Source organism: Stylophora pistillata, chromosome 4, assembly GCF_964205215.1.
Source record: "Stylophora pistillata chromosome 4, jaStyPist1.2, whole genome shotgun sequence".
In the NCBI taxonomy this organism is placed as follows: domain Eukaryota; kingdom Metazoa; phylum Cnidaria; class Anthozoa; order Scleractinia; family Pocilloporidae; genus Stylophora; species Stylophora pistillata.
Genome location: NC_142522.1, coordinates 19,020,071 through 19,047,781, shown reverse-complemented (window position 1 = coordinate 19,047,781; position 27,711 = coordinate 19,020,071). Strand labels below are relative to the sequence as shown.

At 38.9% G+C, this 27,711-nt stretch overlaps 2 protein-coding genes, 1 long non-coding RNA gene and 3 other non-coding genes across 10 annotated transcripts; 4 read left to right on the top strand and 2 right to left on the bottom strand.

Moving 5' to 3' along the window:
- Positions 1-467: 467 nt before the first annotated feature.
- LOC111332729 (uncharacterized) lies at positions 468-7,704 on the top strand. 4 transcript variants are annotated; one of them, XM_022938143.2, is made up of 3 exons: positions 468-764; positions 5,472-5,884; positions 6,466-7,704. In XM_022938143.2, exons 1-3 carry the CDS (start codon positions 695-697, stop codon positions 6,691-6,693), a joined length of 711 nt encoding a protein of 236 aa, XP_022793878.2. In that variant the 5' UTR covers positions 468-694; the 3' UTR covers positions 6,694-7,704. The 4 variants fall into 4 exon arrangements, with proteins under 4 accessions (XP_022793878.2, XP_022793881.2, XP_022793879.2 ...); XM_022938146.2 differs by lacking the exon at positions 468-764 and adding an exon at positions 3,376-3,522; XM_022938144.2 differs by lacking the exon at positions 468-764 and adding an exon at positions 4,842-5,040.
- Positions 7,560-13,738, bottom strand: LOC148732732 (uncharacterized). 2 transcript variants are annotated; one of them, XR_016000433.1, is made up of 3 exons: positions 13,605-13,738; positions 13,218-13,267; positions 7,560-9,400 (listed from the first exon to the last, which is right to left on the bottom strand). It is a non-coding gene; the product is annotated as an uncharacterized LOC148732732 (long non-coding RNA). The 2 variants fall into 2 exon arrangements; XR_016000432.1 differs by lacking the exon at positions 13,605-13,738 and having other exon boundaries at positions 13,218-13,313.
- Trnal-cag (transfer RNA leucine (anticodon CAG)) lies at positions 10,474-10,557 on the bottom strand. The gene has a single exon. It is a non-coding gene; the product is annotated as a tRNA-Leu (tRNA).
- Positions 12,583-12,666, top strand: Trnal-cag (transfer RNA leucine (anticodon CAG)). The gene has a single exon. It is a non-coding gene; the product is annotated as a tRNA-Leu (tRNA).
- On the top strand, positions 13,049-13,132 carry Trnal-cag (transfer RNA leucine (anticodon CAG)). The gene has a single exon. It is a non-coding gene; the product is annotated as a tRNA-Leu (tRNA).
- Positions 13,739-14,442: 704 nt separating the features above from the next.
- Positions 14,443-27,265, top strand: LOC148732731 (uncharacterized). The gene is made up of 3 exons (XM_088758099.1): positions 14,443-14,979; positions 22,919-23,277; positions 24,491-27,265. Exons 1-3 carry the CDS (start codon positions 14,841-14,843, stop codon positions 24,707-24,709), a joined length of 717 nt encoding a protein of 238 aa, XP_088614225.1. The 5' UTR covers positions 14,443-14,840; the 3' UTR covers positions 24,710-27,265.
- Positions 27,266-27,711: the final 446 nt, after the last annotated feature.

Below are 27,711 nucleotides of genomic sequence, written 5' to 3'. Positions count from 1 at the left end.
TTGGACAATACACAGAATTTTATCCCCAGTCTGCTTTTCTTTAGATGACAAACTGAATTTCCGAAGGCGCAGCCTAATAATCCATCGCAGAAAAATCATTGACACTTGAAAACGTATCACTGTCACGCAAACAACTGCTTTGTTTATGATTTTCCCGTTGTCGTTTCCGGACATAATGCAATTCGCTCGAATACGGAACATTTCTAATCAGATCTACATGAGAAATACGAGCTTAGAGAAGTCTTTTTACGTGGAGACTATTCGGAAGTCATAGCGTGATGGAGGGCTTTGCTTAAAAAGGATGTTAGCACGGCCGGTAGGTATACAGCACATTTTTTTCTTAATGTTACATGAGTGACACGTGGCGACTCATTCAAATTTTTCGCTTCCTGCTTCACTGATCACATATCAAAATAAGCTGTCAATCAAATTGTCAGTCAAGTATATAAATTAGGTAGAGATCTTCGCTCCAACTCCATCACTGATTCGACGACTCAAGGCTGTCGCAAGCTTCAGAGAAAACTACTGTCGACTCACAGATTTTCTTTCTTCCATAGTCGCTGAAATTCTTCAATTTAGGCCTGTCACATACTTAAACAGTGTGAATAGCATAATTCTGAAGGCTGTTAGCCGAGCATCTGATTCGGACGTTCTAGCATAGTTTGCTGAAAAAATATATATATATACTACAAAAATGGAGATAGAAGATGGATGCTTTGGTGGTTTTCTCAGCTTTGCAGAGCTGGAAAGATATTTCATCCATGGTAAGTGTAAATGAATAGCAGCAGTAAGTTGATAATTTACAATTACTACTTTTTTCAACAACAGAGAAAATTAAATATATTTAATTTGGCGTTGGACTGAGCAAAACCTGGTTGCCAGCATTTTTTACCATGTCTTAAGTGAAAATAGATAAGCCGAGAATTACTGCAGTTTTGCTGTTATTTTTTTTGGAGTCATGGTTTGTGTATCGTTGTGATCAGCTTTTTTTTTTTTTAATAAAAAAAGATACAAAATAGGGAAAAAATTTTCCTACCAACTTGAAAATTGGCCACTTTTTTTTGTCAGTAGGTCAATGATATTAGGGTTTATGTTTTTTTTTTTTTCTTAATTTGGTGCTCTATGAAAACGTTTCCTTTAAAGGAAATGTTTCTGTGGCACGATAAATCTTTGGGTGGCTTGAAGAAAGTTTAGTAAAATCATACAGTGCTTTTTAGCTTGCCTATCCATGATAGATTTTAAGACTCCTTTACAGCCAGTTCGTCATCGATGGTTCAAAATTATCGATCGTTCAAGCGTTTACCACCAAACGTTTTTGACGAAGACGTGATTCTCATATAACATTACACAGTGAACGAACAACTGGTATTGAGTTTCGCTGTTTTCCGCTTGTTTGCATCGCAGCTATTAAGGATATCCCACGAAATCTGAAAGAGAACTTTGCTCAGCACGCTACAAAGGTTTTTTTTTTTTCATGTACGGCTTTAGCTAAAATCTTCTGAACCATTTGTCAAGAAGTTTGGCTTTCAGATAGACCACACAATAATGATGGCAAACGTAAATGAAACTTTGACCAACACTGTCAAACTGAATTCTTAAGAACGCTGTCAGACAATAAAGACTTCGTTTGTGGAACCGATTTTTCTCGTTTTTCTTTTTTCAGAGATTGGACCTCATTTTTCATAATTGTTTAGCAACTAAGTGCCCAAAGGATCTTAGCATTTTCTTGTTAAACCGTTAACAAAAATTTGTCCTGGTCTCTCCGGGTTTTTGTTTACTCAAGAGTTGATCTCTTCCGAGTTCTAGGTAGATTTGCGTGCGGTGTTTCCTGTTCCAATACGTCATATCCTATGGGTGTGCTTTTCCCTCAATTTTCTGAGAAAAGAGGCTATCAGTCCGTAATTTTTGTATTCACATCACGTTAAGTTTCCCTTGCTTAATAAGAGCTACTTGAGTTTGTCTAACAAGGGTTAAGAAGAGCATCTCTCCTGTGATGCGTACTGATAACAAATATGGTTACACGCACCGTTCTGTCTTGTCAATGGAAAATCAGAGAGGAAATTGATTCAAGAATTTAAGAATGGAGGGTTCAAAATAAAACGTCAAGTTTGGTAATGAAAGAGCAAAGGGCCACTTTTCGGTGAAGAAGAGAAAGTGAAGTTTAGAAAGGAAAAAGCAACCCACATGGTACCACTACTTGCCCACAAAAGGATGACAAGAGTGGACAAAAAAAAGCTACCTATGAAAAACCAGATTCCCTTAACTAAACTACCGCGTAATTTGGAGCAGTGAGAAGAGAGAATGACCTTGTTAATGATGTAGAAAAGAATAAGCGGAGAAAACATTATTTGGAAAGATGAAGTAAATAGTTGTTGAAAAGGAAAGAAGCTTTGAGGGTTTCAATAATCTTCAGTTTCAGTATAGATTGCGTTTATATTTTTTCAGATCAAAGGTCTCTTTAAAATCGGAATAAATTATCGTTCTTTGCGATAGTCAAATTTTATTTCTGCACAGATGCGTCATCGCTTTATTTTAAAAACTGTTGAAAACTGTGAAACGTATCTGCTGAAGGAAGAAAGGAAATCCTCTTTCGCTCTAATTGATTCCCCATGCGCATTAAATGATATACATAATACTGTTCTAATACTGAAACAAATGTATAACGAAACTCTTTTGCGACCCATTTGCTGAAGGAAGTTTTCCTTCCGTGCTTAACAGGAACTCTGACAAAAATAAACTAGATATCAGTCCCGCAAACTGAGCTACCACTTTGTTTAAGATACGAAACAGTTTTTTTGTGGGTCTCTGAGTGGGTTATCGCGAATTTGCTATAGGCTTAGTGAAAAAGGAAATTTTCATAAGAATTAAATTGTGTCTCAGAGTAGAAGCAATTGTCAATATTTAATGGATAACAACGTTAAACCCTCTTCATCGTCTTCCTCGTTTGCTGACCTATTGTTATTCCAAGTCAGCTTTGCCACTTCCTGACGACGACTTACAATACGCACTCAAACGCTTGCAGATGGAGTCTAAGATTGTATCACTCCTTCTTTATATATTTATCTCAACGACTCTATTGTGTGTGACAGATTTAAATTGTAGAAAAATTATCTTAAGATCGGCCTTCGCGCACTCTTTGGCTGCCGAGAGACGAGGATCGCCTCGAAATGATTCGTCACCTCAGTTGAGTTGAAATGAGGTAGGCTTTTTTTTTTTTTTTTTTCTATTAAGCCCAGCTATCCCTGACGTATCTGGCTTGTAAACAGGCAGAGATAAATTTGGCCGTTATTTAAAACGATGGTGACTGATTTTACTCATTGAGATGTTTATTCGTCACGTTCCACGCTTGAATAATTTAACTCAGAATAATTCAGACCGGCGACGCGAAGGCATTCTGCTGAGTGGTTCTGCCCACAGCTGAAGATTTTTTTTGAAAATTTAGTCTGTGTCGATTCTTCTATTCAGTTGCACAACCGATCAGTGCGAGAGCAGCAGAAATGAAAGATAATGCTAGTTATGGAGGTAATTTTGAGTATTTTGGGGCGTAAAAGCTTGATCAAGTGTTACTTTCAGTTTGAAAACTAAAGCCGCTCACACGACGCTGAAATCGACGTTGCTTATATTAGCAGTATACAGGGTGCGTTTCCCATACGAACTTAATTATGGCCCAGTTTAACTTCGAGTCGTCTGTGGCTGAGTCGATTTGAATATCGGAACGCGGAATCCGAAGGTTTGAGGTTTAATTCTTAATGGAAATTTAGCCGCTTTTATTTGTCGCACGCTAGTGCTGAGACGAAAAAATAGTAATTCTCTCCCCATATTTTTCTTACCACCATCTAAAACATGGACGTTTTTATTTATGTTACTCTCTATTGGATTTTTTTATGCAAAACGACGACTAAGTCGAGGATACACTCTTCGACTGATAATTAATTAAGGTTTGAAGAAGAAAGAAGTTAACGAAGGAGCCGTTCACAATCAGTGAAATAATTTAAGATTATTTGTGCAGAGCGTAAGATTGGATAAGTGTTCGCAGTAGAAAAGGCATTTTAGATTGTGGATAATTTCTAATCTAGACGGCTGAAGCTCGGTAAAATATAAACATCCTGTCGTTGATGATATTTAATCACAATTTAAGTGGCCTATATCTGATTTAGGCCAATACAACGGAGGGTTCAAGCAGTCATTAGGAAATTACCATTGTTCCATATCATTTTCCATGAATTATCTCGTCCCTTGTTTCCCATTTTTCTACATTATGCACAGTTTGCATCATTTTATGAATTACTTGCCTGTTGTAACCGCCTACTTTCCGAGAAACACGTCTGATTGAACTAACCAAAATCTCTTTCATTTTAGTCCGATTGCTTTTCAGCAAATAGCTGCAATACACTGCTCAAGTATTTTACACAGAATAGCTTGTTCATAGAATTATTTAATAACAATGTGTCCTATGGCCATTTCATTTTGCCTTGGTTCGGATACTTCTTCCTGTAGCGTTGATGTCACTTTGTATTCATTGTACTCCCCGGAAACTGTGACATAACAATCGTGACAAAGCTTCCGGTCGAATCGACTTCCTCTCTTCTTTGAGCACCGAGTTTCAGCCTTTTTTTCAATTCTAACTGGCGCTCTTTGCATGGAAATTAAAAAAATTTTATTGTATCACTTATGAAAAGCCTTCAGTGCTTTTTATAATGAATTTAGAAGATTTTTTAGCCCAATAATGAAGATCAGTCCAGAACTGACAGGAAGTGACCCAGTAGTTTTTCCCGTTAATCTAACAATGGTCACAAATGACTTTTTTTTAGACTTCCTGTCATTCGCGTTACTAACGTTAATATTCTATGCTGGTGGCATTCGTCGAAAGGTGCCTCACTGGGTAGACAAAGGAGCATTGATGTATCTTTTCCTTGTAAACTTACAGGAGTTGTCTGTTGGTTGAGTAGACAGCTCTTGCTCGTGACAGGGAAACTTTTTAAGGGAACCGTATGACATTTCTCAGTATTAAGAAAAACGCCAGTAGGTCTGGATGGCACGGTACGCTCGCTGTCTAGGTCACCACACTTTATTGCTTTGTCTATAGTTGAGTATATCTATTTAATGTGCATTTAATTTACATTCTCGTAGAAAAATTGTTCTGATGACTCCCGTGAGTCTTAGGTTAACTAATTTGTTATTCAAAGCTTTCTTCGTTTGAGGATGAAAGAGTGAACAGCTCCAGCTGAAAATCTTTTAAACCCGAAATTCACTTTGAGCTACAACGCATAAACCCTGTCGTGGCGTGTACTTTTCATCCTTCAATTTTGCAAAATTCCTCAGCAATTTCTAACTCATCTGTACATCAATTACAGGATTATTATTCTTGACTATTCGTATTGAAGGTTTATAGAATGGCCTCATGACCTGAGACAAATGAAGAATTTTCTTCTTTACATTCTTAACCGATGAATGGCTCATTTCATTCGTAGACTACGATCTGGATGCATTCAGGGACATCAAACCATTCCAAATACCCAAGTCCAAAGATTGCGAAAGGTACAGCGACTTACCAACCACTGGCTTCTTGAACTGGGCAGCATGCTCACAGCCACCTCGTTACACTGAGATGCCCCCTCCTCTCCAACGCATACAGACAAACAATGCGGAAGAGGTGGTCTTTTTTAACGTGCAGAAGTGCTACGAGAAAGTACAATGCCGAAAGAACAAGAAATCGAAACAGCGTGTCCAAGGGGCCACAATCAACTTGAGAGTCACGACCGATACCCCAATCTCCAAAGTAGAAGTGTACGTAGAGAGGCTGCCTAAGGCTGCTGTTCTCTGTGGAGACAGCAACGGCAGAGTGCCACTCAAACTGAAGATGGAAAACCTCATGTATTCTGATGTAAGTATTTATTCTGTTGTATTAGTGAATACTCAGGTGTGTTATGTCATGGCTGACTATTGTGGTCATATTGGAATACATGTACACAATTTCAATTCCAACAAGCTGTATCAAGTAAGCAAGGTTGAGGGTTAAAACATGCCCTATTATTGTACATTGACCTTGTTTGATTGAACCTGGTAAACATATAAAGCCAGCCTTTAGCTTTCATTTTCACTGTTCAGTTGTAAAAATTATTAAATCAACAACCTGTGGGACATTACTAGTGCTTCTTGCTCTGTACCATTGAGTGATTAAGCTATAAGCTATTGCATTTATAATTAAGACAAGGAGCATATAGCCTTTTCTAATTTTGATTCTTACTCGTAAGTTTTTCGCGATCAAGCTCGCGGTCTCCTTAAGTAAAGTCTGGAGGAACCGTGGGCATAAAAATAAGGATTCTTTCCCCTCTCTTACTTCTTGGAAAAATTTATTGGGGCGCCTGTGTAAGTCTGTTGTTAAGTTTAACAATTAGTGTTGTGTAGTTTGGTTTACATGTACTTAGTTTAATGATCCTTTCTTCTTCTTTTTCTTCTGTGAAGAACTACCAAAGGCAAGATCAATACTTCTCTGTTGACCTGGACTCTGTGTACCACAATCCAATCACTGGCTCTCCAGTATACAAGCTATCCACAGTGGACTCGGAAAGACGCAACCGCTTTTGGTTGTTAGCTTACATTGTCTACGCTAACGGACGTAAAAGTCAACCATTTTACAGCGAAGCTTTTTTGCTTAAAAGTAAGAGAAGCTGTAAGGTCTCTCCTTACTAACACCCACATTAACCCTAACACCCACATTAATTCTGACTTCCATAAATAGCCGAAACAAGAAGGGTGGAACTCACAAAATTCAATTCAAAGTTTTTATCTGCTTCTTTATACATCTCTTTTTCTCCTTGTTGGTCCATAATTCCCCCTTTTTTTGTACCTGCCTCCTCCTTACCGAGTTTACACCTACTTTATGTTCTAAGATAGTCAAATAATCTTGTCATAAGTTCCTTTAAAGAAAACTGTACTTTGACAAAGATGGTGTATCAGTATGTTTAAATTTTTTTAAAAGAAGATAGATTAACTTTACACGGTGATGAAAAGTATACATGTAGACCGATACACTAATTTTTCTCTGTTCATCCCTTACTATTACGATTTTTTCAAATGTAAGTAACTATGTAAAAAGTTGTATATATATCGTAACAATTGTTTTTTCATCGACCTCTCTCCAACGAAAGCTACAAACTCAAACAATGAAGTGTTTAAATCCATTACACCTAAGTTAAGCTTCAGTGGAGTTGTGGCTTTTAAAATTTCTGATTTGCGTAAAAGAATGAAAAAGATGGTAAACTTTAAACTCGGTAAAAAGTAGAGAAAGGTGATTCTACGTCTTTTCACCGTTAGCGCAAGACAAAGAAAATGTTTTCACCAGGTCTAATTTAGAAAAAAAAAAGAACTGTTTGCAGTGATAAAATTAATCTAGATTGAACATTTCTTAGATTCCTGCGAGAATACCGTGCGTGTATATATTATTGTCATCTGTGCTACTGAATTACTGAGTTGTTAAAACCTCCTTGGGTACTTTGTTATCACATTGACGAGGGTGTTTTCAGAAACAAGACTGAAAGACTAGCACACTGTAAGTGTCACACAATGTCATTAAAAGATGTTTTAATGATTTGAGATAAGAATAGTTGAATTGTAACAATTTAAAAGGCTAAACTAGTAGTATTTCATAAATAAAGTTAGTAACACAGAAATATTTGAAAAATAAAACAAATACTATAACAATTTTATTGTGGACTATGTGTAAACAAATTCAGATTTTTGTACGTGCATGTCTCGCTTAAATAGAAGAATCAGCGTGAACACATTAACAACACCGATCACGACGTGCTAGTGTTGTAGTTTATTTGGCGCGGAGTTCATACTTTTCAGTATGTGTCCACCAGTACCTTCATGAGTACATGCTGATAACCTGTGGTTCCCTTGTTTGCTGATTTCCAAACAGTGTTAGCTTGTGCGTGATTCTCTTTACGATCCAACTGCCTTCTCCCTTGTTATCCGTTAGACCAATGTCTCTCCTATTTTTTTCCAGGGCTTTCCCTTTTAATTGTGTCTCGTACGTTCATTACCATGATTTGAATCATGTCACTCGTTGTTTTCCTGCTCTCCCTGATTATGAAAAGTCGTACATTTCGATGCACAAATCTAGCGGGTTTCCTAGGCGTTCCCCTCTCTCGAAGACTCCTCTCTACTTTCCCAGTTTTTCTCTCTCCGTTTTTCCTGAGTTTTTTTTTTTTTCAGTGTATTCCATTATTCTGGTAAATTCATTTTAATAGAGCCCCAGACGCTCACAATCATGTTTCTCGTTCTCTTTCCGCTCTTCCTAATCAAATTTATCATAAAGGCGTACATTTTAATGCCCATTCTCAGCAGTTTTCTCGGGAGTTACCCACTCCTTCTCTCAGACACCTCTCTGCTTTCCCAGTTTTTTCCTCCTCCTTGTTAACTGAGTCTATCATTTATCCTTGCAGTTATTCCAGTCCAGTGAATTCCCTTTATTGTGCCTTGAAAGTTCATGATTACGATTTGAGTCTCGTTCTCTTTCCGCCCTCCTTGGCCATACTTAGCGTCGCCCGCTCCCTCTCTTAAAGGCTCCTCTGTGTTTTTCCAATCCCCCCCCTCCCCCCCTTCAGGCTGCCTGAGTTTCTTTCTTCTTTATTTCCTCTTTTTCTTAGTGCATTCGATTACAGCAGATTCCCTTTAATCGCACCGTTGATGTTCACCAGCCCCTGGTCAAGTCATGTGCCTCCTGTCTTTCCGCCCTCTCTGGCCAGTTGAAGTTGTACTTTTCAACGCACGGTCTTTGCGGTTTTCCAGGGTGATGCCTACTATACTCCCTCTCTCGAAGACTCCTCCGTGTTTCCCAATTTTTCCCTCCTTTGTGTTGCCTGTGGGTTTTTTTCAGTGCATTTCATTCACTTCTGCTTTTTCGGGTGTTCACTCTTTTGTGCGTCGATTTATTTCGATTCGCCATCATGAATTACCTTGCCACTTCTAATTTTTTTACTACCCGTTTTATAAGTTGCCTTTATTTCTGTGGCGAGGCATGAGACATTTCAAAGTAGTTGAGTTCTGCGGGGAGCAGTTTGTTAATCATTTGTGGCCGCTAATTCAAAGCATTTGTAGAGACCGGGATATTCTTCACTGAAGTGTAAATCGAACAACATGGTGCTGTTGTGGCATGTGATCATGACGTCATCTGACCGAAGAGTAATGAAATTCTAAGAATGGTAAATAACAGACGTGAGTGAAGTTCATGTAAAAATTGAGCTATCCGAAAAAGCAACCAGCCAACCGTTCACTTGAAAAAGTGGATCTGCATTGGATAAAAGGACTGCTTTGGTATCTGCCCCTGTTCCATTTACGAGGTCGGAAGGTCCACGTTCTTGTGTTCACATCTATGTCACGTGTGGGAATTATCCTGAGAATTATAGAGACAAAGGAGCAAGGAGAATCCTTAGCTAGCCTATGAGATTGGCGAATTTCTTCCCTGACTGTTGGTACGTCACTGCTGGAAAAACAATTTCAAGGAATAGAAAACTCCAGCAGATAAGTGTATTTATAGTAAGAATGGGCTAATTCCACACGGATTGCTGATGTACGTAGGTGCTCCCTGGTTAAATGAAGAAAGTTTTTGGATTTATTTTAGCTTTAGGAAATCATGCCAAGCATTTAACAGGGGAAAGAATTGTCTACAGAAAGGTGCACACTCCTGTTTACAGTATTTCCTTGAACAAGCGCCCACGCACGAGGGTAATTTTCCTCCAAACTTCTAAAATATTCTAGCAGGAGCCGCGGCCGGTGGTGAACCGGGCACGATTCCCGCCACCTAGGGTCTGCGGCCAGGTTACTAAGTTGATTTCAAAATGGCGGTGCTTTAAGGTCGAAGTTAACGCCAATTTAATTTGGAGAAAATTTCCGAACAGTTGAGCTACTCTTTACAACCTCAAGACGCGGTAAGAAGTAAATGTTTTTAATTGCCCTTTGAAGAGCATAATTCTCCATAGACCCGTCGTTTTAGTTCCATTTTATCGTTTTATGTCGAAGTTATGTTGGGATAATGAATAATTCTGTTAAGTCTGTTAATGAATATTTCTACAATTGATATTTTCAACCACTTTTCGACCAACACAACCCTTGGCATGAATATTTTGCATCCTCTCTTTGCTTATCTTAAATATTCAGCCCATGTTTCAAATGGTCAGTCAGTAAATCCAGCAGCTGCTCTGGAAAGCGATTATCTCCCCCCTTACCCCCCTTCCCCCCTCCCCCTTCCCCCTTTCCCCCTTCCCCCTTTCCCCCTTCCCCCTTTCCCCCTTCCCCCTTTCCCCCTTCCCTTCCCCCCCTCCCCCCCTTTCTTGATTGTCTTTACGATCAACAATAAGTAATCGATCATTTCTCGTACGCCTTCAATTGCTTTACTGATGGAAATTTTTACGAGTTGGCAAAATTGAATTTGAAACATCGGTGTGAATTGTAAAAATGATAAGTGTTTGTCAGGAGTGGGATTCGAACCCACGCCTACAAGAGTAGACTGCGACCTGAACGCAGCGCCTTAGACCGCTCGGCCATCCTGACCTCCATGACTATGTAAAAGTATTTTGAAATGACATGATAAGGTGGGGGCCGGGGGCGGGAGGGGAGTTAAGCTGAGTAAGGCCTACGGGGCCGGACCGAAATGCACGACAGTGTTTCACTAGAGATATAATGAGAGAACTGGATCGAAGTTAGATCCTCTGAATGATCCTCTGAATCAACTCCCCCCCTTTCCCCTTCAATTTGATGGCACGACGGTCCCATCTTTTTCAGATATCTGTAATAGCCAAGTTAGCTTTCTTAGTAACTTATGATTAAATTCAGTCAAATCGTGCGTATTGCTTCTTATTATCCAACTATACTCGACAGAGTACGAATAACACCATAGACGGGTACAAATATCACGCGATATTTGTACTCCAGAGAACCGGTTAGACCGGTTTTCTCGCATCGCGCATGCGAAGAATTGGATTGAAGTTACGCAAAAGAAAAAGGCGGACAATTTGAATCATATTTCCGACGACGAAGAGTCGGAATGGCTGACAAATGTACAAGGAAATTTCTTCATTTATAGAAGAAACAGAAACAGCAACACGACAACGCGCCAACTCCGTCCCCAATTCTGCTTCGCATTCTTCTGTCACGCACTCCTCGTAAATAAATATCCGCGAATCGACCGCTCTGATTCAGAAATAACAATTTGGCGTGTTGGATAATAAATAACTTATTGAACGTTTTGTTGTGTAGTATCGCTGAGTATTTTTTACTCGTATTTGTATTTTGACTCGCCCTACGGCTTCGTCAAAATACGGCTCAACTTGTAAAAATACTCAGCGATACTACACAACAAAACGTCTAACAAGATCTATATATTTTTGCATACAGTAACTTATCACTCATTTTGAGTTAATGAATACTGCTTTGTCAAAAATAAGCTTTTTATATACGTGTTATCGACCAAGCTTGGTCTGTCAGCATGGCTGAGTATTGGCTGAATTCTCTTTTTGCGTTTTTATGGACCGAGACGAAGTCGAGGTCTAAACATGGAAACGCAAAAAATGAACTTGGCTATTTCGAGAGTCGAGAAAGAAAGCCAACCGTGTTTGTGGTACAATAACCCTCTAAGGATTGTTTAAGTTTTCTTTGATTTGACTGTCTTCTGCCACTTTTTTTCTGACTTCATCGCCGACATTGTTCAAAAGTTATGAACCCCAAGTCCGCCCCACGCACTTTTTTTTTTCTTTCGTGAGATCAAAGCAGCCAATCCCGAGCGGGCAATTCAAGATTCGCTTCATATTGCCCTCGGGCGCTGCCAGCGATATGAAAATAAGGTTTATTTTTCTTTGGGTTCAAGCAAGTTCGCAAGACTATGGAATGCATAATCAACTAAGAAGGATGAGACATCGAAGAACTTGTTATATTATACTTGAAATGTGCAAACGGACTTCGAAGGTTCTTCAGCATAGTCCTTATTGAATTACAATTGATTCACATGAAGAGAAAATAATAGGACCATTGGTTATGTTTTCTATCACACAAGAAAACATTATCGAACTGTTGCATGTTGCACCATCAATTTGAAGAGGCCGGAAGGGGCAGGAGTTAATCTTATTTTTTGTTTTATTCAAGCATTTAATTTCAATCAGTTTCTCTCAATGCGAATCGAATCGAATGAAACAGTCATGCACTTCTTTCCCCTTGCAGCTTGCTCAGTTTTGATTAAACCACCCTTCCCACCCCGTTGCCCAAGGAATTTTAATGGGAAAGTGTGAAATCTTTATTTAAAACACGGTAAAAATATCATTATGGCAATAGAAAACAAAGAAGAAATTCATCTTAAGTAAAACTTTCTATTAACTGGTTTACATATTTGCCGTGTGGGAGCCCAATACAGAGAGTCATTTATCAATTCTTCTCTTGAAGCAGTAAATGGTTTGAACCCGGGGGTAACATGTGAAGGTGTAGTCTGATCGTCCGGGTGAGTGTAGTCCTGAGGACTGTTGTCGGTGGTAGTGACTGACGTTTCGGCAACCTGTGCGGAAGTCATCATCAGAGTCAAGGATGGGTGTCAGGATGGCCGAGCGGTCTAAGGCGCTGCGTTCAGGTCGCAGTCTATTCTTGTAGGCGTGGGTTCGAATCCCACTCCTGACATAAACATTATACTTTTAAACAATTCCCCACGAAAGATTAAATTAAATTTTGCCATCTCAAACAGCTTTTGATGCACTGGACATACCTCAAGTCCTTACTTTCTAACCAGCTATTTCCTCCACCACTTGACTCTGATGATGACTTCCGCACAGGTTGTCGAAACGTCAGTCACTACCACCGACAACAGTCCTTCCCAGGACTACACTCACCCGGACGATCAGACTACACCTTCTTCTCTTGAAGATGCGTAGAGATTTTGTAGTGCGAATATCCTCAGGAAGATCGTTCCAAAGAGAAGTTCCGCTATAACCAAGGAAGTCAGTTCTTGTTTTCTGCAAGTACAATTTTTGGCTTGCGCCACGAAGATTAATGTGTTGTGGGTGTCAGGATGGCCGAGCGGTCTAAGGCGCTGCGTTCAGGTCGCAGTCTATTCTTGTAGGCGTGGGTTCGAATTCCACTCCTGACATAAACATTATACTTTTAAACAATTCCCCACGAAAGATTAAATTAAATTTTGCCAACTCAAACAGCTTTTGATGCACTGGACATACCTCAAGTCCTTACTTTCTAACCAGCTATTTCCTCCACCAGATGCTTTGGCCTGAAGGAAATTCAAAGGAAAAAAAGGAGAACACGCAACCTACAGCACTGTCCAAGAAGAGGACATTAGTAAGACAACTGCTAACATAATCCCAGTCGTGGGGTTTGTTTGTAGTCGTGCGGAACGAACGCCCACGAGAATTAACCGAACCAATTCGGGATTATTTTCAATCGTTCGAACGTTGAATATTGAAAGTAAGTAAAAGATTTTGACTTTGACTTCGCATTCATCGCCATTTGTTAAAACACTGGTGATCGATAACGATAGAATTTAGCAACCAAGGCGGCTTTAATAACTAAGAGTTAAAAAAAAAACCAAGGGTCGGTAATTAACTTACGTCTGTGTGGAAATTTGCTTTCCTGAGACACACTTCTCTTGGCCAAAAATCAGAACAAAACAAATATGAATGAACGGATCAACCGATAAAAAAATAGATAGGAGCATAGTTTCGGAAAATGGCTTGAATTCTCGTTTATCTTTATGAGCGAAAGCTCTAATTAGAGTTTATTGACTTGTCCCATTCGCATTTCTTACCCCACCCTACCCTCCCAACTAGAAATTCAACTTTGAAGCGACAAAGATGACCTACTGACCCCATTTAAGCGCTGCGGCTTTGTTCGAGTTGATGTAAACAGCTGAAACAGGAAGTTGAAATAAAAATAGCCCGCTTGATGTGGTTTTACTCGCTTTCTCAAGCCAACCACATTTTCATTATTTTCCATGTTTGTATGATTTCGTTTTGATCGACGACAAATCATATGAAAGATGAAAAAGGTATAACACACATTAAGGTTTCATGTTTATTCTTTTAGCCGGTAAAATGCGAGTGATTTATTTACATCTGATTCATTAACCGTGACATTCATTAGTGTCACGCCAGTGGATGCCTGTTAAATATTGCAACAAAAAAATCCCATTTGTATTTTAGAATTTTTGTTGAAAGGCTGTTTTTTTTTTTTGGCAGTCAGTGTTTTGAGTTATAAAAGAAAAGAAGCGTCTGATATCGTCTTCACGCTAGTCTCTTATTATTCAAGGTATTTGAAGCATGACAGTAACTATCATCTGATATTCATGTGAGCCCGCGAACATTTTGAACGGAAGAGTTAAGCTGGGGAACCCCCTTAAATCGCCCTGGTAACAAGAACTACATTTATCGAGTGATGCTTGTCACTTAATTCATTACCTTTTGAAGCTAGTCTGAACTATTATTGAAAAGAACGCCGTTTATTCTTTGGGCAAACGGACCAATCATTCGTTTAAGAGGCAATTATATGTAACAGGTGTCAATCAATTATCGGTGTTTTGAACTGGGGTTGGATCTCAAGATCGCGCGTGGTTTCCATCCGTGACATTTTTTCTAAGTTGTTTCATTAGCTGACAGCAAATATATGGGAGTCAAACTTGAAGAATTCGTACACGGAAGGGACTGTAAACTGATTAGATCATACACTGTAGGCGCGTTACTGGAGTCGATGGCGAACTATTAGAACTTCTTGGTAAATCCAGATTTTCATCCTTGAGTTCAAGGTTAAGTTGAAAAAAATATATATATTTACGCCTTTACCGGCGAGCAATGGATAGACCTGAAGTAAAAAGCCTGGATTGTTTTGCGGCTTCTGCAGAAGCGGAGAAAGACAGCAAGTTCTTAAGTTTGTTGAATTCCTCGATACTGAGGGACCTGCTAATGGCCAATTTACCTGTCAGTGAAGAGGGTAAGTGCAGCATGAACTGTTCTTTCACATCACACGAATGTGTGTAAAGCGCACTATCCTGATGAAAACATGAAACTGCATTAATATGCAATTATCGAGCTCCCAAGCTGTCATATCAGTTTCTTGATTCACAACGGGGATGGGAAGGCGAAGAGAAATTCAGTTTATTTACGGTAGCATCGGTTTTATTTTATATCTTGGGATTTACGACTGCGCGCGCCAGGAAGATGGACAAAAATTTATTACGAAATCATAAATTGAGTTTTCTTGGCTGCTGCTGAAGAGTTAACCGCGGCAGGTCAGAGATCAAGCGGAATGAAAGCCACAGCCAAAATCGTGGAATTGATTTTTTGACAGTTTCGGTCTAACTGAAATAGGGTCAAACGCATTTATCGAGAAGAAACTTTCTTCGTGATTCAACCCTACTTGGGAAAGGGACTGAGAGGTTAAAAATTTGTTTCTACGCTTCACTGATTTTCGTTTCAGCGCGACAGGAAGTTAAAAGTCACGTGACAGGGTTGCTGGCTCACGCAATCATTTTTGGTTGTGAACAATTTCCGCGTCACTCTGTCACGGTTTGTGATTAGGCAGCAAATAGGTGGTTTGCAACCAATCTCTAGAGACACAGGTAATAATGGTGAAAGTAACAAATGCTGGTGGACGAACAAAAGAAGTTAATGAGATATCTATTGTTTACGTCCACCAACATGGCGGCGATGAAGTAACAAACCACCTATTGTAAGTTTTTCCATCTGAAATCCGTTTCAATCTGTCACATTCTTCGTCATCCGTAGTCCTACCAGGTTTTTGAACGACCCTTCTAGGTTTTTCTATTTCTCACAATGAAATTTTCGAGTTTTACTCGAGTTCAAGGTATTTTTGCTCAGCGAGAGACTGATAAGGCTTTTTACAAGAACCATCATGGTTTTTGTAAGATAAAATAATTTTTACCTTACGTGTTAAACTCTGACCCACAAAGTATTTTATTGTGACCCACAAGACGCAATTTGAAAAATCACTCTGGTCGCCCAAGTACTTTGCCTTCGCGCGCCAGTAATTTGAAACCATTTAAGCTTTTAACAGCAGTTTGGTCGGGTTACTAAGTGCGTGAAATTTGTAATATCTACATATCCTCTTCGGTAGGATTGTTACCAGTATGATGAATGATGCGTGACTCAAAGCTTGCTTCTTTATTTCGAAGGGTAGTAAAATTTATTCCGAATTGAGTATGGACACCAGTTCTGATTTATTTGATGAGAAGTGTGTTAAATGTCATGATGCTTAATGTCCTTAATAGCGAGCGTTCCGATGGAAACAGCTTTAAATTATCGCAATTCCTACAGTGAGTAGGATGATTCCAAATTTATTCGGCACCAGATCAGCACTGGTTATATTCTCGATTTTTTTCCCCGACAATTCTTCCTGAGAATAATGATAATCGATAATCGGGCGAGTTAACGTTAGGAAGCGCAAGATCGTTTATTCAACCGGCCATCTTTTATTTTGAGTGAGAGGCTACGGAAGGGGGAAGGGGCGGGAACGGACGAAAAGACCCGTAATGTTCGCGCCCTCCTTAAATTTTTTCACTGTCACTCACCCCCTCGGTACAAATTTCTTTCTCTCCCCAGCCTTCCGCCTGCATTAAAATCAGAGATGACAGCCGTAATTTTCGCTAAGAAAATACTGAGTACTCGCTCGCCAAAATTACGCCTGCTCTGCATGTTAATTTGCTACGAGGTACGATTAAAAACACTGCTGACTCACAACCCAATACATTGTGGATATTTCGAGTTTATTCCGTAGGATTGGTGTTACTTGCCGCAGTTTTGATCTAAGAGAGTGAAATTCTCCTAAACATGGAAGTTACTTATTTATCAAAACGAAGACAAAGCTGTCCGTGGTAGATCCGGCTAATCACACCATGCTAGTCATATCACGCAAAGAGTTTTTCACGATTATTATGATTTCTAACACTACTTCTGTGGAGTCGTAGATCCCATGCTATCCAGAGTGCAAGTCCATACGTATGTCCGCAACGATAACAATCTTCGGATAATGCACGGAATTCAGTTCGGTCCTCTCCGATATCGCCCGACATGTTTTCGTATCTCGCGTCGGCGATCGTGATCGCAGTTTTTTGTCCCCTGCTGGTTTTGTGTCTTATTGCTATGATTATTTGCTTCGCAAGGAAAATATCTTGCCTCCCAAAGGATTTTTTCTGTCGCACTGCTGCGATTATTCGTTCCGCGATTGATTTTTTACTCAAAAATCAAGATGAAAGATAAAAATCGCTAAGTATTTTCGCATGGATGCAAATAGACATGCGGTCAAATTTCAAAGTGGATTATGCAAATTTGTCTGTGTGTGAAGAAATTTTTTTTCATGGTTTCTATTAAGAGGAAGCAAGACGAAAATGACCAAGAGATATTTCGGAACGACATTTTTATTCAAAATAGTTCTTGATTTGCTGTTATAGGCGAAAAACGTCGAATTTCTTACGTGTACAAAGCCCCTGCGGTAAAATTCATCATGCTTAGATCGTCGTTTAGTTGACTTCACCGGCTGCAAGAAATTGCGTAGCGTTATGTTGAAAATTTTGAAAGTACTACGATTTGACACAAAATCTACTGTTAAACAGTACTTCTTGAATACATTGTTGTTTAGAATGATTAGGTAAATTAAAGTGTCTAGCGACTGGTTTAGATGCGTCCTTGTCATTCCTTTCCACGTCGCGAAGGTGTTCTCGGAATCGGTCACCTAGTCGTCTTCCTGTTTCGTCGATGTATAACTTTTTGCAATAAGTGCAAGTTATGCAATAGATAACGTTGGCGGAGGTACACTTAAAGTGATCGGTGATCTTAATGGATCGCTTGGGTCCCGATATTTTCTCAGCGTTGTGAATGAAGGGACAAGTTTTGCATCGTGCGCGAGCGCATTTAAAAGTGCCGGGTTGGTCATTAGTTTGTAATGAACTTCTGACCAAAAAATCGCCTATATATTTGTCGCGGCTAAATGAAATAAGTGGAGGTTGCGAAAAGATAGGGCCAATCTCTTGCCGCAGTGTACCGGTTAAAGTAACGGTTTCTTCCATTCCCTAGTACAACATTTCACTGTGAAATAGGACCCGATTTTACTAACTGTAAATGCAAATTCACTCAGTACAACGGCAACAAAATAACAACCCACAACAATCCAGGCATTACAAGGACACATCTAAGAAACAAAAAGTAAGTTGCAAACTACCATGCCTGCTTACTAAAGAAAGACCTCGAGCGAGAAAAGCATTGAGAAAGTTTAAATAGTTGTAAAGTATGAATCAGCGAAAGGTTCCGGCAATTCTGCTTTTTTACAAAAAGATCAACTCTCCTAATTGAAAAGAGCAGAAAAATTAACTTACTGCATTTATTTTTCATAGAACAACATGCAAAATTGTTACTTTTTTGTTAAAAAGGGAATATAAACATTATGCAGCTATTCTCTCACATCTTAAGAATAAAAGTAAGACAGACTATTATAGCATGCAATTCTCAAAGTACAATGATAATCTTAAACAAACTTGGAAACTTATCGGTACTCTTGTTAAAAGGAAAACTAGAGGTCAAACTTTCCCTACAAAAATTACTCATAATAACAGGACTTATTCACAAGAAAAGGACATTGCTGAATTGTTCAGTGATTTCTTTGTCAACATTGGGCCAACTTTAGCACAGAAAATTAAGCCTGATCATACAGACCCTTTGTAATACATAGAATCTACACCATCAAACAGCTTCTACCTTGCTCCAGTAACCCTAGCACAAGTATTTACATTGTTTGCTGGGCTAAAAGAAAATAAGGCATCACTCACTGTTCCTAATAAGCTTATCAAACTTGCAGCTGAACAGCTCTCTGCACCCTTCACTGAGATCTACAATGAGTCAATATCATCAGGGGAGTTTCCTGAAGCCTTTAAGATATCAAAAATAACCCAATAGACCAATAGCAGTTAGTTCTCCCTTCAGTAAAGTACTGGAAAGACTAGTATATGACCAGCTTGTGTCCTATTTAGAAAAAGAATGTCTACTTTTTCACTATCAATTTGGCTTTCGAAAGGGATATTCCACGGAATATGCAATTCTCGAATCTGTAGAGAACTTGAAGTCAGCAATTGACAGTCAACAAGTTACATGTGGTATATTCTTAGACTTTTCTAAGGCCTTTGACACAATTAACCATCATATTCTCTTCGGAAAATTATACAAATATAGGATCCGAGGAGTCCCCCATGCATGGTTTTCGAGCTATATAACTAATCGTAAGCAATATGTCAAAGTTGGCAATACAGAATCTAGCCTGAAAACTATTACATGCAGTGTACCCCAAGGCTCCACACTAGGTCCGTTGCTGTTTCTATTGTATATTAACGATTTGCCTAGGTCTTCAGAGAAATTAACTTTTAGGATTTTTGCAGAGGATACAAATATGTTTTATTCTTCAAAAGACCCTGAGCAGCTCCAATCAGTTATTGATGAAGAACTTAGAAAGGTCTTGAAATACTGTGCAGCAAATATGCTGTCAATTAATTTCAAGAAGACTAATTATATGATTATTACTTCACTTAAAAAGAGAACAAATATCAAAATAACAGCTTGCAATATAAAACAAAAATCTCAGATGAAATATTTGGGGGTTTTTATTGATGAACATTTAAAATAGGATGCTCAGCTCCAGCACATAAACAATAAAATAACAAAAAACATCGGAATTCTATCTAAGCTTAGACATTATTTACCTGTGAGCACACTCAAACAACTGTACTATACTCTTATATATCCATATCTAACATATGGATTGATGTGCTAGGGAACTACATACCAAACTAGGTTAAATAAAATCAAAATAAGTCAAAACAACGGTATCCACAGCATCTTCTTTGCTAGCAAATGAGAAAGTTCTACATCATATTTCACACTATTAGAAATCTTAAGATTAGAGAATATTTTTAAATTAAAAATTGGCTCTCTTGTGCATAAAATTCAATATCAAAAAAAGAATATACCTCCAGTCTTCTATGATCTAGTCCAACCAGCTTCAGCTGTCCATAATTACTCTACTAGGTATGCCACTAATCAAAACTTGTACAGACCATTCTCTAGAACCAATTATGGTCTAGCAAGATTTAGTGTGGTGGCGTCACAGATCTGGCAAACGATACCTATTAAAATAAAGTGTCTCCCTGCCAAAAGCTTTAAAAAAGAATATAAACTCTTCCTACTTGGCAGGCAGACATCTTGAACAACTTTAACCTATCATAGAGCTCTATTTTACTATTTTAACTATTTAGTATATGTGTTGTCTCCTTAAGTGTATTTAACTTTCACCCATCTGTAACTGCTCTGTGGTAGTGGCCAACTCGAAAGCTTGGCTCCTTTGGCTACTGCACACTCTTTCCACTGCTTTGTGTAAATTCATGTATAGTTAGAACACTCTTCTTTTTTTTTTCTACTTTTTCTCTTTCTCGTTGTTGTATTTTTAGTAGAATAAGTGTGAATAAAAGAAAGAATGAATGAATGGAATGAATAATGCTAGTCGATTAGGTGAAAAGTTGAAAAAAGCTACCTTTTTAGAGAAAAAAAGGCGGGTATTTTAAGCTTTCGAGTGGAAATATTTTAACGTCAATATTGTCCGCTTTTAATCAGTGAAAGGTTCCGGCAATTCTGCTTTTTTACAAAAAGATCAACTCTCCTAATTGAAAAGAGCAGAAAAATTAACTTTCTGCATTTATTTTTCATAGAACAACATGCAAAATTGTTACCTCTTTGTTAATGCTAGTCGATTAGGTGAAAAGTTAAAAAAAAGTACCATTTTTAAGCTTTTTTTTTTAGCCAATTGAGCTAACCGCCTCCCGGTTAGCTCAATTGGTATAGCGCTGGACTGTTGTGCGGGAGGTCGAGAGTTCGACTCCGACCGGACCAACACTCAGGGTCTTTAAATAACTGAGAAGAAAGTGCAGCCTTTGTAATAATATCTACAAATAGTTAGACTTTCTAGTCTTCTCGGATAGGGACGATAAATGGAGGTCCCGTCTCACAAGCCCCTATACGTGATAAAAATTGTGGGACGTTAAAGAACCCACACACTCCTCGAAAAGAGTAGGGCACGTAGTGCTCGGTGTTGTGGTCTATCTTTGTGTAGTGTCTAATCTAGGGTGAATTGGGGAGGGAAAGTGAGATCAATACATGGACTAAAGTGGCTGCATATTGCGCCTGATGAATTCTGAGGTCCGATCTCATCTTAACTGATTGTAAAGCGCGACTGATTATCTATATAGTAGTTTGCGCTATATAAATGTTTAATTGTTGTTGTTAAGCTTTCGAGTGGAAATACTTTAACGTCAATATAGTCCGCTTTTCATCCATTTCTCACTTTATTAAACAAAACTTTAAAGCGCGAAAAAGGGACCTTTTTTTCAAATTGAAGCGATCTCTTCAAAAGCTCGAAAAAGTTACCTTTTTTGCAGTTTAGAAACGTTCCTATCAAAAGAGCAAAAAAGGTACCTTTTTTGCGGTTGGAAGCGATGTTCTCATAAGTGCGAGAATGGATGAGAAGCGGACAATATCGACGATAAATAATTTCCACTCGAAAGCTTAAAATACCCGCCTTTTTTTCTCTAAAAAGGTACCTTTTTTTAACTTTTCACCTAATCGACTAGCATTTAACGAAAAAGGTAACAATTTTGCATGTTGTTCTATGAAAAATAAATGCAGAAAGTTAATTTTTCTGCTCTTTTCAATTAGGAGAGTTGATCTTTTTGTAAAAAAGCAGAATTGCCGGAACCTTTCACTGATTGCTTTTCATCCATTTCTCACTTTATTAAACAAAATTTTAAAGCGCGAAAAAGGTACCTTTTTTACAATTTGAAGCGATCTCTTCAAAAGCGCGAAAAAGGTACCTTTATTGCGGTTTAGAAACGTTCCTATCAAAAGAGCAAAAATGGTACCTTTTTTGCGGTTGGAAGCGATGTTCTCATAGGCGCGAAAAAGGTACCTTTAAACGGCGTTTTCAAACTATATTTGAAAGCCGTTTTGAATTCTACTGATTGACAGATGTCAACCTTTAGCACCATTTGTTTTGCTTGAATTGACTGACCCACTAGTCAAGAGACAAATATGGCGGAATATATGGAAAGCAATATCACTTTAATAAGGAATCTCATTGAAGACAATAAAACGTTCAAACATGTCAGTAAAATTCTCTCACAAAACTTTCCAGAAGTAACAAGAGGCTTTTCAGAAAGAAACGTGCGATTGTTTTATGCTAAATATGGCATAAAACGACTAAACGAATACGAAGTAGATTCCATCGTTCAGGACTGCGTGAACGAGGTAAGCTTGTTTATGTTTTTGCATTTTTTGTATTAGTTTGTTTGAATAGGGACGTTCCATTCTTATTCGTATTTCACCCTATGGATGAGCAGATTTCTACCAACTCGCTTTTATGTCGGGAAAAAAAAAAAAACTTTTCCTACACCATCATCATTGTCGGTCCCTCTGAAAACGGATTCCTACTAGTTGTCTGCCGAGGATACTCATCCATAAGGGAACGGAATAAAAATGGAACGTTCCTATTCAACCAAACCGATACAAAAAATGCAAATACATAAACAAGCTTACCTCGTTCACGCAATCCTGAAGGAGGTAGAAGGAAAAGCGTTTTCGCGCGAGCCAATCGCGCGGTTCGGGCGGTTACGGGCGGTTCAGGTGTCAATGGGTAAACATGCTGTATTTATACGATTAATTGCTTCTGGTTACAACTGGGTCATTCCATTTAATAATATCTGCTCCCCCTATGTAAGAAACTAGTCTTCGATAAAAATTAGCCAACACAAGTCAATCAACTATAAATAATCCCATAGATACATGCGGTCATAAACTGCCTATTTTTATTCTTATTTGTTTAGATGACCAAGATAAGGAATCCTTCTTAGAATTTGGCGCGAGCTTTTCGGAACCTCAGTCTCCCACCAGCCACTGTCAGACCATATTTGAGAATCTGGGGCTGGAAGGACAGGATGTAGAGATCAGGGTGGACTTTCCTGATCTGAAGCATGTCTACCACAAGACGCAGTCCCGTGTCAACCGTCAATCTAGACAACGAGTTGTGAAAGGAAAAATCAAAGTGCGCGTGCTCACTCGAGGACATCAGGTGCAGGCCATTGAGGTTTACGTCGAGAGAACTCCTAATGCTGCACTTCTTGTTGGAGATAAATGCGGTAGAGTGTACCTCAAGCCCCAGCCAGGACCTTACTTTCCAAATAAGGTAAAGAAAAAGTTAACGTGAGACGACTGCTTAAAGTTTACTGGTGACAGTCACAATTTATCAAATTGTTGTGGAGGTTGTGTGTGTGTGTGTGTGTGTGTGTGTGTGTGTGTGTGTGTGTGTGTGTGTGTGTGGGGGGGGGGGGAGGAAGGGGGTGATAGCGTACGACATAATGATCTCTACGTTATTTTGGCTTTCTTGTGTAATCTTTGATTTTGAATGATTTAGTTTCGATACCTCGAGCTTTAACTACGATATTCTTGAGAGGACTCTGTAAGACCTATTAAATGAATCATAAGGGCTAAATGCAGTAATTCATGGTCTATGCTCTAAATATGCTCTAAATATTTACGCCTATCTCACTGAGACGCGGGGGAAGATTGATCATTGATTAATCTTCCCTTCCCATTGCACATGCACTTATGTGTTGTTATGGCAAGTTAGGTCACGTACAGGGACACTGAAGTGATGTAAGTATTGTTTTCGCTTGGTGTCCAAGTAAATTACATATAAAGCGTACGCTGGCCTTGCAGTGGATTCAGAGGTAAGTCAATCGGGTTTGCTAATCTTTAGAAAGTGTGGCATGTTTTTAATAGCGACCATTTTGTACAAAGTTAATGGTATAAATTCTGCAAAGACTTGAGCATAGGGGTAAAACGAGAGTTCTGATCTCCAGGCTTGAGTACATGCCGAACAGGGCGGGGGGAGGGGTGGGGGGGGGAACTTGGGAAGGGGATCCGAAGGGAAAATCGTTAAACCACCCAGGGTTGTAGCTTAAACGTCGTTTTTCGATTATTGTTCAAGCGCATATGAAATGATATCCAGAAATGTTTTAATAACTAGTGTTTGTCATTATGTATGTGCCTGAACATTTAAGTTGCCGGTAGAGGTAGTAACAGAGAACAAGGCATATCTAGGTTACCACGAATCCTATCTTTCGCCCACCAAATTAACATTCGTGTTAGAGAAAAAGGCTGTGAAGGCTCAGGGGTCGCCAAAGCTAAACTCTTTCACACTAAAAAGGGACCATAGTATATCACTTCGCATAGAGAAGTCCTTGGATCGCCAATTATAAACCAACAGCTAAAACTGAGAAAAATCCTTCACGTCATCTGCCTCTTGTATATCCATAAATTCATGTAACCCCTACCCTCTGCATGATTTTTTAAAAAAATACTTCACGGACCTGCTTATAAGAACATTTTCTCCACAGTATTACTTCACAGTTGATTTGGACTCTGTGTACGAGTCTCCAACGAGGCATGGCGTTCCTGTGTACAAGCTGTCTACAGTGGACTCAGAGAGACGAAATAACTTCCGTTTGGTGGTTGTGGTAGTCCTAATTGGAGATCACCGCAGCAAGGAGTTCATCAGTCGACCTTTTCGTCTGCGTAGTAAAACAAATGGCAGGTTCAGAAGCCTGTCTTTGTAGATTACCTAGTTATGTGCAAATTCGTTAATCTCTGGCTGCACCGATAATTTTATGCGAATCCTTTAAGAAATTCAGGTCCTTGTTCAGCTCTTTACTATGAGCTGTAGGATCGCAGCCCCTAAATACTTTGAAGTTCTGAAAGACGAGACCTTTCCCTTCTTGTTTTGTTTTGTTTTTACTCGCTTCAGGTTCTCTCGTAGTCTCGTCATTTCACCTCTTGTAGGATCAAGATTTAGGGCGGTAATTTGTTTGAAAACCGAAGTTTTCCAGTTTTTCGGTTTTGATTGAAAGTTTGATCAGTTTTCTATTTTTGTTTTGTTTTTTTATAAATCCTGATGCCTTTCTCCTCGGACAATTGATACTTATTTTGTCATTAACAAACCCCAATTTGTTCCCACGATCTCTTTCTTGAAAATCCGATCGCAGCCAGAGATTTCTGGATCACATTAAAGGATCATCTGTCGAGAAACAAGTCTGTCTTACCGGTTTACATGAACTGGTTGAGGTGTACGTTAGATATTATATATCTGCTTATATTTAGTTGCAATGAGGTCCACAGAAAATGATCGAACTTTTCATGTGCATGTACCTGAACAACAACAAGAACTCCAGCAAAAAGTCTGTCAAACACAATCGGAAATTCTCCGATCACTTTCCATCCATTGAGTTACCTTGAATCTTTGTCCTTTTTATTCGAAGTGTTACATGCGTAACTGCGCATTATTTTGGACGTCTTTTTTTCTCAACCCAACGGGTTACTTTGGCCTTGTCTCCTTTTCTTCAGAAAGAAAATATTTAGCTACTCTATAATGGCATAATTCATTTTGCGTCTCTAAAACAGAAAGCCACAAAATATTTACTCGTAAATTCGAAAACCCCAAAAGGAACTAATGATAAATTAGGAAGGACCAAACATAAAACTGAGAATGGAGAAGATCTAAATGAATTGTGAACAAAGAAATTGAAGAATTCAGGCATAAGCTTTCAGGGAACAGAAACATTTACAGTGACCTCCGGCCTTGGAGAGTGTGCGAGATTGGAAAAAAATATTTTTGAAGGTTGTGAACACATACTGCACTTGAAAATCAGAATTAAACGTAATTTAAGAAAGTGGAAAATTTTGGTGAACGTTTTCAAGGCGCACAAACTATTATCTCGCTCGCTTCGAGGAGAAAACGCGATAATATGGAAGTCGTTTTAAAGGTTGTGAACGCATACTTTACCTGAATTATTCTAGATTCTCCTCTTTAATCGTTTTATTTATGGTTGTTTTTGTTGGCATTCTTTTTAATGCCATATAGTTTCGTGCGTCCATGAAGAGCAACAAAGAATTAAAAAATGGCGCAGTTACAGAGGAGGTTTTGGCACGTGGAAAGTTCGAGATTTTAGGATCCAATGCCTATTTTTTAGACTACTGTTGTGCAGTACATTTTGTGTCTAATGATTAATGAGTCAATTAGAACTTCTTTGGTGATAATTACTTGTTTGCATGGGAGAATCAGGTATAAAGAGTAACGATCTTGTAATTTTTATGGCCTAGTATGCATATTTTGTCCTATCTCTAGACATAAGTTTATGGTAGAGTTTTAGTACTAGCATACCAGCAAGCAAGCCCTATGGCATAAATCTTTTATAGTGATTGAAACTGCTCAAGTGTAGTTGCGATACTAGCTGATCATAAGTAGGTTCAAGATGACATGTTCTCTTAATAATTTGCAATATCTTAAGTTTCTTCTTGTCTACAGACACTGGTCAGCAGGGTAGGTGAGGCTCGGTTTTTTTCGGGAGAGGGGCTGGTAGGGGGTGGGGTTATAATTACGAATCTCTGCGCCCCATACATAAAGTGGCTTCTACCGCTGCCTCTCTTTGTGTATTAAGGGGCTCGTATTTACGCGTGGACGGCAAATAACTGACAAATGGAGGTTCTAGCACTTAAAAATATTTATGCCACAGATTTTCTTCGGCCTACGTAAACCGGCATGTTTAAAACTTTTATATGGCTGAACAAAATTATCACACAAAGACGGGGGAAGGTCTCAGTCAATACAGACCCCCCTTAGCTACACTACGCACTTTGCACTTTGACTGATTTAGAAAACTCGTGCCTTCCTCTCGACCAATCAGCTTCCAAGCTAAAAACAGTCGGGACTTTGTCATCGGCGTTTTTTCCGCGCTTCAAATAGTTTGCTTGTTTTCACTTTCAGTTCTCATTGGCTAAGGATATTGATCATGTAAGCCTTTGTTCTGATTGGTCGCTGGGACTGCTTTGGTTTTGGTATTTCGACGTTTCATTGAAAACTGCTTTATGCACTTTTAATTATTAGGCTCAAGTATTTATACGATTGATATGTAAAACAGATAATTGTCAAACAGATAGTAATACTAATACTCTTTGCTTATTTCATGGTATTTTGCCTTCAGCCTCGAGAGAATTACAATGACTTGAACTGTGAAAGGATGTTATGTGAGCGATGTTAGGCTCTACTCTTGACGCCTCTTTTTATAGATTATGCTTGTTTACTCACTTTTTACTGAATAAAATCTTGTAGAATGAGATTTATTTGTCATACCATCTATTCTGATTGAGATCCGCGTTACGGATGACTTGTCCATGCTTCTCACCTCTCAGAAAAAACGAAGTTCCGTAACTTACAAAACGGACCGAGAAAACAAGATCAGTAAGATGTTTTGGATATCTCTGGGGTCAAAAAGAGGATCAAAATTTCAATTCAAATATAATTTTGAATTTAGTGGGCTGTACAGTGAAATGTGGTCCGCTGAATTAAGCAATAGTAGCACACGTACTAACTGAGAGCAAGGGAAAATATTGTCCTGTTCGGACTCAGAGATATAACCGTTAATGTCTACTCGCGTTTGTGCGCAGCAACTTTCATTGTGCGTTTTTCCTTCTATGAAATTAAGAAATACCGCGGATTCAAGGGGATTTCCATGGAGACGCCTAGAGTTTACCAACTAGCGCAGATACCTGGCACATTTTTGGT

Bases quoted from the DNA above. Each gene is read 5' to 3' on its own strand.
- LOC111332729 (XM_022938143.2), top strand. From the start codon at position 695: ATGGAGATAGAAGATGGATGCTTTGGTGGTTTTCTCAGCTTTGCAGAG. The intron at 765-5,471 runs GTAAGTGTAAAT...TTTCATTCGTAG, and splicing joins GGAAAGATATTTCATCCATG to ACTACGATCTGGATGCATTC. The intron at 5,885-6,465 runs GTAAGTATTTAT...TCTTCTGTGAAG, and splicing joins AAAACCTCATGTATTCTGAT to AACTACCAAAGGCAAGATCA.
- LOC148732731 (XM_088758099.1), top strand. From the start codon at position 14,841: ATGGATAGACCTGAAGTAAAAAGCCTGGATTGTTTTGCGGCTTCTGCA. The intron at 14,980-22,918 runs GTAAGTGCAGCA...TTATTTGTTTAG, and splicing joins TTTACCTGTCAGTGAAGAGG to ATGACCAAGATAAGGAATCC. The intron at 23,278-24,490 runs GTAAAGAAAAAG...TTTTCTCCACAG, and splicing joins GACCTTACTTTCCAAATAAG to TATTACTTCACAGTTGATTT.